This window comes from Chiloscyllium plagiosum, unplaced genomic scaffold, assembly GCF_037043375.1.
Source record: "Chiloscyllium plagiosum isolate Xiang-an unplaced genomic scaffold, Cpla_swu_hap1 HiC_scaffold_20, whole genome shotgun sequence".
NCBI classification, from domain to species: Eukaryota; Metazoa; Chordata; class Chondrichthyes; order Orectolobiformes; family Hemiscylliidae; genus Chiloscyllium; species Chiloscyllium plagiosum.
The window spans coordinates 15,784,432-15,798,765 of NW_028270158.1; the positions used below are offsets into that span (position 1 = coordinate 15,784,432).

The 14,334-nt window shown below is 42.2% G+C and overlaps 1 protein-coding gene across 1 annotated transcript in view; it reads left to right on the forward strand.

Moving 5' to 3' along the window:
• Positions 1–14,334, forward strand: part of LOC122560829 (cytoplasmic phosphatidylinositol transfer protein 1-like) — a 206,365-nt gene that overhangs the window by 128,179 nt on the left and 63,852 nt on the right. The window contains exon 6 of the mRNA XM_043711972.2: positions 13,967–14,038. Within this exon, the coding sequence (XP_043567907.1) occupies positions 13,967–14,038 (72 nt within the window). The remainder of the gene's footprint in view (positions 1–13,966; positions 14,039–14,334) is intronic.

Genomic DNA, 14,334 nt, shown 5'->3' on the forward strand with positions numbered 1-14,334 from the left:
TGCAATTCATAATTAAAAAACACAAAATAAAAGTACACGGTCTTTACACAAGAGCACGGTAAAGAGTTCTAGGTCATCTAAAATTTAAAGTCTGTTTTGCCTCAGATATCCCATGTAGTTTATTGATTTTTCAATTATAGATTTCTAAAAAAAGAAACAAATCATCAAAAGCAAAAATAATCCCTTAATATAGGGCAGAAATATCTCCAAAATTGAGTTTAGGATTTTGCTAGCTTGTCAAGTTAATGTTCAGTTCAGTTGGCAGTTGCGTTATGATTTGGATACTTGATCTCTTGAATAAGAATCCTCTGTTGAAAGTGTGGTTGGTACGTTAGGTATATTCCCTGAATAACATGCTGCCTATTTGATTGACTTGATTTGATTAATTATTGTCACATGTACCTCGGCACAGTGAAAAGTTTTGTTTTGCATCCAGTGCAGGGAGATCATACCATACAAAGTGCTTTAGAGTAATAGAACAGATGGAGGAATACAATGTTACAGCTGCAGAGAAGGTGCGCAAAGAGCAGGGTTGACATTAAGTTTAAAATTTGAGAGGTCCGTTCAGAAGTCTAATAACAGTGGGGAAGAAGCTGTTCTTTAATCTATTGGTATGTGTCTTTAGGCTTTTGCACCTTCTGCCTGTCAGAAGAGGTCGGAAGAGATTAAAACTGGGTTGGTTATAGTTATCATTTAGTCTAGTTGCTGAGTATTCTCAGTCTTTTAGAAACAAATGGCTGCTTCCCTCCCACTCACCTACCCTCTTGTCCACTGATATGTAAAAGATGACTTGTTAGCGGTCTGAAATAGGTGCCATGTCGATCAGTCAAGAATGAAAAGTCTATGATTCCACAAATAGTGAAGTGCTAGTAGGCAGGAGCTATCTTCTCTCCTGTTGTTCTCCATAATACTTCATCTCAGATACACGCAGGATGCTGCCAGACTTGGACTTAGACCTGAATTGAAAGAAAGAATAATTTCCATTTGTATAGCAATTGCCACAGCCACAGGACATTCCAAAGTACTTTATAGTCATTGAAGTACCTTACTGAAGTCTAGTCATTGTTATCCTGTAGGGCACCTGATTTGCACATGGGAAGCTCAAAACCAGCAGCATCCATAATAGCTGGATCATCAATTTGAATGCATTTTGGTTGAGGGAAAGACATTGGCCAGAATGCTGGGGAAACATCCCCATTCCTCCTGCTGTCTTTAACATGTGCCAGACAGGGTAGACACGTCCACAGTTTAACCAACTGTTTATGCTGTCTCAGTGCTTCCTTTAGTGTTTTGTTTTAAGCCAGAATACTGACGCTGAGGCCTCCTGAGCTTTAATGTTAACAAACATCTGTTTGAAATAAAAGCTCTCTGGTTCGACAAAGTTCTTAACATTGTTGTGTAGGTGGCAGTGAATGACGACAGGGTGAATGTTCCCCATCAGACCCACACAGTCTCAATCTTAGCCCAGCCTTCTGCAGAGATCCTGGATGAAGGCCAGGCACAGCGTGACAGGCAAGGGGTAGAGGTAAATTCAGGAACGGATCACCTCCAGGATCTTGCAGCCCCTCACCCCCTTTTCCCCCCCCTCCACCCCCCCAGCTTGCCAGGTGAGGCATGAACACTCCAACCCTTAACTCGAGTCAAAGCTCTCTCCACTGAGAGAAGGAAACCAGCTGTAGAGGAAATGGGGGATTAGAAATAACGATATAGCATATAGTCATTTGAGATGTGTGAGCAGTTCTTTCACCTTGGGTGGAGTGTGCTGTAAACTGTAAATAGGCTCCCTCCAAATGTCTCCTCCATGGACAGCAGTGGCCTTTATTAATTCAGGCAAGTGGGTGTCACTGGCTGGGCCAGCATTCTTTATCTGGCCCCGGCTACTCTTGACAAGAGCTCCAGATCAGTTTTTTTTTAAAATTCACTCACAGGATATGGCCAGGCCAGGATTTATTGTCCATCCCTCAGTGGCTAGAGGACAGTTAAGAGTCAGCCACATTGCTGTGGGTCTGGAGTCACATGTAGACCAGACTCAGTAAGGATGGCAGATTTCTTTCACCGGTTGGTGAACCAAATGGATTTCTTCCAACAATTGACAATGGCTTCGTGGTTCGTCGTTGGACCCTTAAATCAGGATTCTTTATTGAACTCCGATTCCAGCATCTGCCATGGTGGGATTTCAACCCAGGTCCCCAGAACATTAACTGAGTTCCTGGGATTAATAGGAGAAAGTGAAGACTGCAGATGCTGAAGAGTCAGAGTTGAAAAGGGTGGCGCTGGAAAAGCACAGCAGGTTGGGGAGCATCCGGGAGCAGGAAAGTTGACGTTTCGGGCTTAAGCCCTTTGTCAGGATGCCCTGATGAAGGGTTTATGCCAAAACGTCGACTCTCCTGCTCCTCGGATGTTGCTTGACCTGCTGTGCTTTTCCAGCGCCACCCTTTTCAACTCTGGGATTAATTGTCTACCGATGAGATCACTTGGGGCTTCCCCTTCATTCATTGACTGCAAAGCATTTTGGGATAGCCCAGTGATGCAAAAGGAGCTATATAAATGAAGGGCAGCTGAGGTAAAATGAATGGAAATTTCCCTGAGGATAAACGATTGGGCAGCCAGCTCAAGAAAACTGGCTGAACCTCGACGGGTTTAACTGTGTTCTCTCAACCCACTTAGCGGTGTGTGCGGCCCAGGAAAGGTTTAAGAATCGTTTTGCTGAACTTGAGTGTTGTGGAAGATAAGAATGTTGCCCAATCACCTGAATCACAGCTATCAGAATAGTTCCTGAAGTTTTATTCAAGACTGTGTGTAAAACGTCTACAATTTCCATTTAGACATGATCCAGGCACCGTTAGTGGTGGTGACTGAAGCATAGTGAGAAGCTGACTTAAGTAGACTTCAAGGGCTACCTTCGGAGGATGGTTACATAAAGTTTGTGCTGCCTTAAATAGACAAGGTTTAAGAAGTGAACTGATTTGAAGTGCTTCATTTGGTTCAAGGACTTGTCTGGACTTGGAGAGAGAGAAATAGTTTCCGTTGATGGCAGAATCCAGCGCAAGGGGCTTGGCTTTAAAATTAGAACTAAATTGTTCATGTGTCACATCAGGAAGCATCTCTTCACAGGAAGTATAATAGAAATCTGGAACACTCTGCCCAAAATGCAGTTGAATACAAGTCAATGGTAAATTACAGAATGGAGATTGATTTGGTTTGTTATTAATGAAACATATTAATCAAGCATATTAATTAAAGATATGGATTTGAGTTGGATAGATGAGAGTAACAGTCAACCATGATTTAGCAGAGTAACAGAAGCAGCTTGAGGTTTGGACAGCCTCCTGTTTTTCCTATAAATATCAAGCAAAAAATTAAGAATTAAAGTCTCCATAGTCTGGTAGGGCTGCTCTTTCATTGGAGAGAGATGATGGTGGTGCTTTAACCTGAGGGTCTGCATGCCTCAGGTGAGGGGAAAGATTGAGAAGGAGAGCCCTCCATGATAACTCAGCTGGTGCAGGATTTTTTTTTAATTTCAAAAATATACTTTATTTATAAAATATCTTTTTGTACATAGTTGCTGAAGCAGTTCGGTTCTGTACAATACCATGTGAAGAAAAAAAAACAGATATTGGAGTTATCCAGCAAACGAAACAAAGGCATTTCTTACTTGTACAAAATAATATTTGAGGCGTCACCGAGCTGATAACTGAACAGACCCCTATTAATTTCAGCAGAAAGACCTTAGGCTGTGGTCTTTCCCCACTGTGCCTTGGCGGTAGCTGCCTCAAGCCCTAGTGCGTCCCTCAGCACGTAGTCCTGGAGCTTGGAATGTGCCAGGCTGCAACACTCAATCAAGGTCAACTCCTTCAACTGGAAGACCAACATATTTCAGGCAGACCAAAGAGCATCTTTCACTGAGTTGATGATTCTCCAGGCACGGTCAGGATTTGAACCCACACTGTCAGCGTTATTAGGTTGCAAACTGGCCATCTAGCTGTATTGTTTAGGTGTAAACAATACCCTTTAGGAGGTTAAGCTTGTTCTTAGTTTTGAGTAAAAAGTTATTTTTTTTTGTCTGAGCCAGTCAATTTGCTGCTGTTACGGGAGTGATTCTCGTGAACCTTGAAATTAAAAAAAAGTGTTTCAATCTTCAATAATAACACCTCGCGTCTTGATGAATTTGTTAACCTCCTGCCCAAGCCAATCCTTTAATGTGTAAAGATTAATGGAGAACTTGCTCATTGACTCTGGATGTATTTTCACAAGAGACATGTGAAGGGTCTGTGCTTGTGTCTTATTTACTTATTTACCCAACTAAAGCAACACATCAGTGTCACCAGAACACAAAATAACCCTGCTATAATGGATATTGGGACCCAATCTTTGCCACCATGTTTAATAGCTACTGCAATAGCAGAGCGACATCAGAACACGCAATATTTCTCTGGGCAAAATACCAGGTAGAAGTAGACATGGCTACATTATAATTATAGCTGGTTTCAACTGGCATTTTCTTTCCACCAAGTGGTACTTGTGTCCCTGAGCCACAACTCAACATGATTCTTTAATCGAATGTGTACATGGGAGATTTACCAGCCCAGTTTATTTTGTTTCAGTCTATTGCCTTGACAGAATTGAAAGAAGCATTAAAAGACTCTTTTGTCAAATCCACTCATGAACTCATCATTAGAAACCAAAAAGCAACAAGCTTTATCGCCTTCTCAAAAGGTGTTAAAATATTTGGTGTGAAAATGCTTTGGTTAGCAACAGTGAATAACGTGTGAAGGAGCGAGCTTCCTTACTGAATTGCTGGCTCAAAGTTATCGTACCATATTCAAGTTGGTTTCAGAATAAATTAGTGCTCTGATGAACGGCCAGATCCCTTTCTTCCGTTGCAGGATTATCTTCATCACGTGTGAGTGAAAACCAAAGATAATTGAACCGTTCCCACATGATCAAAAGCAGCCAGTTGCTTCAGGGTGTGAGAACTAACCCCCAAATGTGATTTGACCCAGGTACATCAGAGCATGGGAAAACTTAAATTAATTTCTGTCTTTATGACCCTGCCTCACCTCAACACATACCCTTCAATCCTTCAAATCAATTTTGGTCAATTCGGAATCAAAATAGTATCTATTAAAGGATGCAAAACAAATGCCAAATGGGAAACAAGTTCATAATGTGAGTCACACAGACAGTGAGTAATGGCTGACTGTCTCTCCAGTCCATTGTGGTGAATGTAGGTCATAGAATCCCTACTGGGGGGAAGCCAGCTATTTGGTCCATCAAGTCCACACCAACTCTCTAAAGAACATCCCATCTAGACCCACCCCATCCCCGTAACGCTGCATTTCCCATGGCTAATCCACCCACCCTGAACATCCCTGGGCAATTTAGCACAGCAGTCCACCTAACCTGTACATCTTTGGACCATGGGAGAAAGCCAGAGCACCTGGAGGAAGCCCACGCAGACACATGGAGAATGTGCAAACTCCACACAGACAGTCACCCGAGGCAGGAATCAAACCTGGGTCCCTAGCATTGTGAGGCACCAGTGCTAACCACTGAGCCACCATGCTGCCCGAAATGAATGTGACCAGCTGGTACTGAGTGCTTGACAATTGTTTTCTAACTGTGGTGCAGTGAATGACGTGATCTGGGATCAAAAGCCTTTAAAAGTAGTAAGTTGAAAGTGAAGATCACTCCAATGTCTCAGTACTCACTGGAGCTTGAAAATTAAATACTCTTCGAAAATTCAGTGGTGACAACTGAGAGATTGTGCTCAGTAATTTCTCGATCTCATACTTGCCCTTTTCTTCCAATGTTCGGGCTTGCAGTTTTCTTGAAGGAAACCATTAATGTATTAATGCAAAAAGTTTCTCTTTGCAACAGAGAAAATATTGAAGTCAAATAGAGAAAAGACCTTAGACTAAACTTGATCAGTTGAGTCAATCATCTGAAGCACGGCAAATGGAGTTTAATTTGCATAAATGTGAGGTACTGCATTTTGAGAAAAACAGACAAGGGCAGCACTTAGACAATTAAAAGTAGGGCCATGGGTAGTGTTGTAGAACAGGGAGACCAAGGGCATCAGGTACATAATTCTTTGAAATTTGCATCAGATGTAGACAAGGTGGTTAAGAAGACATTTAGCACACTTCATTGCTCAGACCTTTGAGTATAGGAGTTATGTTGAGTTAGTATAGGATAGTGGCGAGGCCTATTCTGGAGTACTGTGTCCAGCTCAGCTCACCCTGTTAAAGGAAGGATATCATTAAGCAGAAGAGGGTTCAGATGTGATTGACCAGGATGTTGCCAGGAATGGAGGGTTTGAGTTATAAGGAGAGACTGGATAGGCTGGGACTTTTTTCAATGTGTGTAGGAGTTTGACCTTAGAGGGGTTTATAAAATCATGAGGGAATCACATAAGGTGAATGGCAGGTGTCTTTACCCAGTGGTGGGGGATTTCAAGATGAAGGGGTACATTTTTAAGGTGAGAGGAGAAAGATTTAAGAAAGACATGAGGGATTTCTTTTTACATAGACAGTGGTTCGTGTGTGGAATGAACTTCCAAAGAAAGTGGTGGGTACGGGTACAGTTACAATATTTAAAACAAATTTGGGTAAGTACATGAATAAGAAATGTTTGGAGGGATGTGGGCCAAGTGTAGGCGGGTGGGACAGTTTAGTTTGGGATTATGGTCGGCATGGACTGGTTGGACCGAAAGGTCTGTTTCCACGCTGTATGACCCTAAACCCTCTAAGCCAAGGAGGGATTTAGTTTTGGTCTTCCTGATCTCAAGTAATGGCAGGGAATGTTAAAGTTGTTTTTAGTTTAACAATGTCTGCGGTCAGCTCCTAACTCAGCATTTCCTGCTCACACATTTCTCCTGCACTCACTGGTCTACATTGGCTCTTGGAGCAGGAACACCCTTGAATTTAAAATTCTCGTCCACGTTTAAATCCCTCTACTGCTGTAATTTCCTCCAGTCCTGGGACACGCTGAGATCTCTCTGCTCTTCCAAGTCTGGTAGATTTGTGCAAACCCTGGCTGCCATCACTCTGTCATTATCAGCAGTGACTTCAATTGCCAAAGCTTTAAGTTGTAGGATTCACTCTGTAAACCTCTCCATCTCCATACCTCATTCCCCTCCACAAAGACACCTCTTAAAAATGACCACTTTGACCAAATGTTTAGCTCCTGTTCTAGCGCCCCTATCCCATGTGGCTGTGTCCATGTTTTCTTCAACTCTGTTCCTGCAAAGTTCTGTGGAATGTTTTCCAATGTCAAAGACACTGGATAACTCCAAATTGTTGATGGAAGGAGACCCAAACGAATGTTGAATTGAGACGATCATTCTCAACTACCCTGCAGCCTAACAGCAGTTCTGTAGGTAATCCGGTTTAGTCATTATCTGTTTCACAGCTCCTGATGAGTAAAGGGAAACTGTGCTGGTCAAGGCGTAGGGCATAATAAATTTAGCAGGTACAAAGTTGGTACCCCATAAAATGTACTCAACCCCCAAATTGATATTTCTAAGTTCCCTTTCCATCTTAAGAATACTCCATAAAGAACCAAATTTAAAGATTTAGATATGTTATGCGCATCAAAGATGGAGGATAACATAAGGTTGCCAATCCTTCAAGATTGACCTGGTGTCTCCAGGAAAACGGGATTAAAATTCAGTGCCCTGTTGTGAGAAAATACAGGAGAGAAAACACCACAGGACATTAAAAAAGAATCATGTGTTTTTCTTTTGTATTTTTCTTCATATTTTTCTGTTGAATTGTGATGGTGTTTGGGGAAATCCCACCAAGAATCTTCCCATTGTATACTCAACAGTTTGTTTTCCCCAGTTGAGTAGGTGGGCACTACAGGAATGGACAGGTCCGACAACCAATGGCAATCATGTGAAGTGGAACATTTGGAGTTGGGAAGTCAAACGATGATACCTGTTTGAATGTCTCCCACCAGAATTGTCCACTTAGAAGCATGTAAAATATTGCTGTATGGATGATACAATGCAGTGGTGCATGGTGGGAGGCAGATTAGCATGAGCCATTAATTCTTAATGGCTGTACCATCTTTAACCCCAACACCTGGTTAAAGTCCAACAGGTTTATTTGAGGCATATGACCCTCTGGGTAAACCACCACCAGCCATCCCCCTTTATTGGGAGAGTAACCCTATGGGCCAGTAGCATTATTACAACTATTGATCATAATTGCCCTGACAGTCTTTGAATATTCAGTAGATTTTGATAGTTTTTAAGATTCTGTTTAAATGTGAAGCAGAGTTTTCATGTGATAACTATCTTTAGTTGAACACATAGTCAAAATTCCTCAAGGGTGTGTTGCTCCTTCATCAGGTTCACTTCCAAGTAAACCTGTTAGACTATAACCTGGTGTTGTGTGATTTTTTAACTTTGTCCACCCCAGTCCAACACCAGCACCTCCACACCATCTTTATCCCTGACATGGTGCCTATTCAGTTGAACTTCTTGTCATTAAAGAAACTTAGTGAGTCTTGATAAGTATTGTCTTTATCCTGAATGCAATAACATTGCTCTGAGGAGATTAGCAAAATACCTCGTGCTGGAATATAATTGCAGGCACGTTAAAGCAAATATGACTCATCTGAATTAACCAATATTAGCACACGGACTTCTGCCTTCTGAATTCTAGAATATTATTTATTTATTTGGGTCCCTGAGGAATTAATTATGAGCCAACAACCTTTTAATAAGTGCTGAAGAATATTTACCATAAGAATCAATTCACGGATTATGTTATAGCATTGATTCCAATATCAGAGAGAATAGAGTAATTAAAGATGGTCAATTTTTGTATTGTAAATGATCTACATGGAAGTGAATAGTCAATAATGTTCTGCCCTTGAGGAATTTTGACTATGTGTTCAACTAAAGATAGTTATCGCATGAAAACTCTGCTTCAAATTTAAACAGAATCTTAAAAACTACCAAAATCTACTGAATATTCAAAGATTGTCAGGGCAACTATGATCAATAGTTGTAATACTGCTACTGGCCCATAGGGTTACTCTCCCAATAAAGGGAGATGGTTGGTGGTGGTTTACCCAGAGGGTCATATGCCTCAAGCAAAGGGGAGAAGGAGAATCCTTCATTATAACCTTAGTCACTGCAGGAATTAAACCCACTTTCTCAGCATCACTCTACATTGCAAACCAATGGACTGAGCAAACTGATCCCCTGACTTTCAACTTTTGTTTAAGAGGGCATCCTGACAGACTTTGACTTTCTGTGCTGAGAAACCGTGGCTGTTCTGCTGCTGCTTTATCACGCACAATGTTGCCTTGAGTTAGGTTTTTGCCACTTTGGAAATGTCACTCTTAACAACAATATCCTTTGTTGATTATTCATGGTCTAGAATTTGAGAAATAAAAAAAACATTATTTTCTGTTCAGGCAGCTATTACTTTCCAGCGTTTAAAATTATTGACAAGTTTGTGTTTAGCAAAATTTCTGATGCCTATTCTGCCTAAATCCACATTTAAATTTAACACTTTCATTGCTGGTTTAATCTCATAATTTTATTTACATCATCACAGTGACCTCACACTCTTAAGATTTTGAACGCTTCTTAAATTGAGAGGGTGAAGAATCTGAGCGTGAATCACTGTGGATCTGTCTGAGGCAATTTATTATTTTTCTCTGGATTTTGGAGAACAGTTAAGAGAAAGGAGAGAAATTAGGAGCTCAGAGAAAACCCATTGCTATTTGTGAAAAAAGCGTCATTTGAATTGAAATTATTTCAGCCAGTTTCCAATTATCGTAGCCACTCCACCAACCACAACTATCTGATTTTTCTCCCAGTGTTGCTTTCATTAATTATTGTTTCCAATGTTTTAGACTCCAAAAATCGTGACTTCCAATTAACAGAATGTGCACACATGAGCAGAGATGGGGTATGTCATTTTTGAGAGTAAGGTTTTGGCAGCTAATACAGGCACTTCACCAGTGTAGCATGGTGGTTGCCATGACGAACTTTGAATTGAAAAGCACAACCCAGCTCACTGAACCTTGCCAGTGATATAATTAGAAAAAGCCGTCCTTTTGTTCAGCTCCATTGAGTTGATAGAAAATGGACAAGTCACTCTCTATCTTCCGAAACTTGGCGGGTATCAAAGTGTCAGTCCACTGCTTGTACTCTGAGGAGTTCAACCATTTGCATCTTTCCCCATTTGCAACCTTTGCACTTTTTTTTCCCCAGTGCGTACTTTCCCTGCAACACTGCTGTTGGAAAAATAATGTTTGTTATGTGGCAAAATTGCAAAGCTGTCAGCATGGTTCCAGGCTGGATGTTGCAGTTGAGAGCTGATCAGAAATGAATGATGCACTTATAGGGGACTGTCGTAGCTACTGTAAATTATAGGGGGAGGTCATGTTGCGGCTGTACAAGACATTGGTTAGGCCATTTTTGGAATATTGTGTGCAATTTTGCTTTCCCTGCTATAGGAAAAATGTTGTGAGAATTGAAAGGGTGCAGAAAAGATTTACAAGGATGTTGCCAGGGTTGAAGGGTTTGAGCTAGAGGGAGAGGCTGAATAGACTTGTGCTATTTTCCCTGAAGTGCGGAGGCTATAGGATGACCTTATAGAGGTCTATAAATCATGAGGGGCATGGATAGTATAAACAGATAAGGTCTTTTCCCCAGGGTGGGGGAGTCCAAAACTAGAGGGCATAGGTTTAAGGTGAGAGGGGAAAGATTTAAAGGGACCTAAGGGGCAACTTTTTCACGCAGAGGGTGGTGCGGTATGGAATGAGCCGCCAGAGGAAATGGTGGAGGCTGGTACAATTACAACATTTAAAAGGCATTTGATGGGTATATGAATAGGAAAGGTTTGGAGGGATATGGACCGGGTGCTGGTGGGTGGGGCTAGATTAGTTTAGGTGGGCGGCACGGTGGCACAGTGGTTAGCACTGCTGCCTCACAGCGCCAGAGACCCTGGTTCAATTCCCATCTCAGGCGACTGACTGTGTGGAGTTTGCACATTCTCCCCATGTCTGCGTGGGATTCCTCCGGGTGCTCCGGTTTCCTCCCACAGTCCAAAAATGTGCAGGTCAGGTGAATTGGCCATACTAAATTGCCCGTAGTGTTAGGTGCAGGGGTAAATGTAGGGGAATGGGTCTGGGTGGGTTGTGCTTCGGCGGGTCGGTGTGGACTTGTTGGGCCGAAGGGCCTGTTTACACACTGTAAGTAATCTAATCTAATCTAATCTGATACTGGTTGGCATGGATGTGTTGGAACGAAGGATCTGTATCTATGGCTCTATGACTTTGTTTTTGCTTCTTCCATCATATGATTCGGACACAGAAATCTTGGTCAGCTCCGACATGACATTCCATTTGTCAAAAAAGCTGAGCAGGATGTAAATAGATTTCTTTTTGCTCCATCCCTGGAAACAAAATACAAGGGATTGCTATAAAATGAAAAGAGCCATATGAATCGGAAACATTGTGCTCAGGATTCATCTTGCAACCATGTTTCCCCAGACAATTAGACAATTGACTCATTATCCCTCGATATCTCTGACTAATGGAAGCCAAACTATCTCTGTATTGAAGGCTCCCATTCACTCGTGTTCTTGTGGCACAGTGGTAGTGTCCCTGTCTCTGAGTCGGCATGGCTAGGTTCAATTCCCACCTGCTTCAGAGGTGTGCCCCAGCACTTCTGAACACTTTGGGTGTTTGTAGTCATTCTTTAACCGGTATGATTTGGTTATTATCATACTCTGAGATCTTGCTGTGCATGTACCTGGTAGCTGCGTTGCGTATGTTAACAATAGTGACATCTCTTCAAAAAATATTTAATAGATTGCAAAACCCCTTTGGGATGGGGTGGGGGAGGGGTCCTGAGGTTGTGGTAAAGGCAACTTTTTCTCAGTTTATTAAAACAAAAAATGGGCTGAAAGATGACATGTTTAGTCTAGTTTTAGCGTCTGGTGCTCATCAGGACATTTTGCAAGAATAGCAATGAGAAAAGGTGAGTAACATTTTTTACATGTTAGCTGTCCTTCCAGCTCCAGTTTACTTGGGAAACAGCGCAGCCTGTATATTTGGCCTGAATGACGGTCACCCCTCCCAGCAGCTTGTTGAGTACCTTGCCATTGTGCATGGCCAACTGGAGAGGTCTGGGATTGAGGTGGGTCATCTTGTTGTCCATTTTATACCTCTGTGAGAGGAGGATGCTGAATTGTTGGTCAGTGGGCCCTGATTGGTAGAGATGTTGCCATGGAGAATTCACACCAATCAATCAACACTCCCTTCTTATGCAGTTGAAAATATTGTTTCCCTCGACAAAGAAACTAGGCGCGGAAGTAGGCCATTCTGCCCTTCAAGTCTGCCCTACCATTCAGTATGATCATGGATGATCCTATACCTCAGTGCAATATTCCCAGTGCAATTTGCCTCCATAGCCCTTGATCCCTTTAATATCTAAAAATTAATCGTTAATTGCTTTCTTGACATTGTCATTCTTGATGAGCACAAGATGGAAAACCTCAAAAAAGGTCTTTTGTTTTCCAGCAATACTCAAAGTCTGCATTACCAAACAAAAACAAGAGAAGTTGGCTTTCACAGTGCTTTGTATGTTCCCTATAGGTTGGAGAGCATTGGTAACTGCTACAGGAAAGCATGTCTGATGAGGCCTCATTTACAGCCCTAAACACAACAAGTGAATTAACAGACTTAGAGTTGACAGGTCCTCAGCAGTGAAGAAGGCCCTTCAGCCCATCGAATCTGTGCCAGTCAAAAAACAATCGCCTAACTATTCTAACCCCGTTTCCAGTACTTTGGTCCATAGCTGTGGCATTGCAAGTGGACATCTAAATATTGGTGGAAATTTAGAAAGGTTTCTGTATCTACCACTTTCACAGGCAGTCTCGTGCACTGGGAGCTAGATCTCTCTCTTTTCTCTGTCTGGCACCAAGAGTTCCAGATTCCTATCACCCTCTGAGATAAAAAAAAATGATTTCACCTCAATCTCCTGCTGATTACTGTCAATCTATCACCTTCTGGTCACTGATTCCTCCATCAGTAAGAAGGTTTCCTTACTATCTACACTATCTAAGCCCCCCCATGGTTTTATGCATGTCAATCATGTCCCACCCCCTCTCAGTCTCCTGAGCCCCAAAGAAACTAATTAAGTCTATATTGTGGTTTCCTACTGATGGAGAGAGACCAGATTCTACCCTGTCGGACATTCTGGAAAGGGTGGTCCGGCATTTTCACCAAATAATAAACCATCATCGGTGTGGAGATTGACCACAGTGCCGGATCCACCAGAGCCCCCAGAGACTGCAGCCTGTAGCTGCAATTGGGATAAAGAAGAGGGGGGGGATTTAATGTAACAACCTGCAGCCCACCAACATTCCCTGGATACGGGCAGAAAGAATTTAGAAACATTCACTAACACGACACGAGTGAGACATCCGTAATGATAAAGATTACTCCTTGTGTGATGAGATCCACTGAATCTAAAATGGAACATACCCCGAACTAAGATGTAACACCTTCTCTCCAACAGTGATTTCATGATTTCACAGTGTCCCCAGGTGCCTTACAGCTAATGAAGATGATAGTAGAGGAAAACATGACAGTCATTATGTGCACAGCAAGATCCCACAATGCAATAAATGGGCAGATTAAGACATTTTAGATGTTAGTTGAAATATTGGCCTGTAGGATGTTGTGTAGAATTTAGCTATTCTTGTTCAGGTAACGCCACAAATTTGTTTTTTTTTACTTGGTTGAAATTGTAGATGGGACCTTGGGTTAAGGTCTTATCTGTAAGACTGCCTTTGGAATTGAACTGAAGTGAGCTTACCAGTGCAGGCATGATGGGCCAAAAGGCCTCTGTCTCTGAGATTTCCATATACATACCATTCGAGGCATGCGAGTTCATTGAATCACTTTACTCTTTCTCCTCCCTTTTCCCCAGTGCTCCTTTTTGCCGAAATTCTCCATTTACATTGAGACAAAATATGAAGACAACAACGGCTGCAATGATCATGTAAGTCTTCATGTGGGTCAGAGCATTAGACACCGTCACACCAAAACCATTGCACTGCCGAGCTGAGTACATATTTATTCTAATGTTTGTTTTTCCTGATTGAAGGTTGATCTGCCCTGACTTACATTTTCCATGTTTGTGTTGCATGACTCGTTGTGGTGCTGCTAAGCTACTGGGGGCAAAGTCTTTGTCATGCAACCATGCGTGACATCGGGAGCCCAATCTCTCTCTATACCCGGTCTGGCACCAGGAAAAGTAGCCAATCCTGCTGGTCAGCCCCAAAACGCCGCAACACC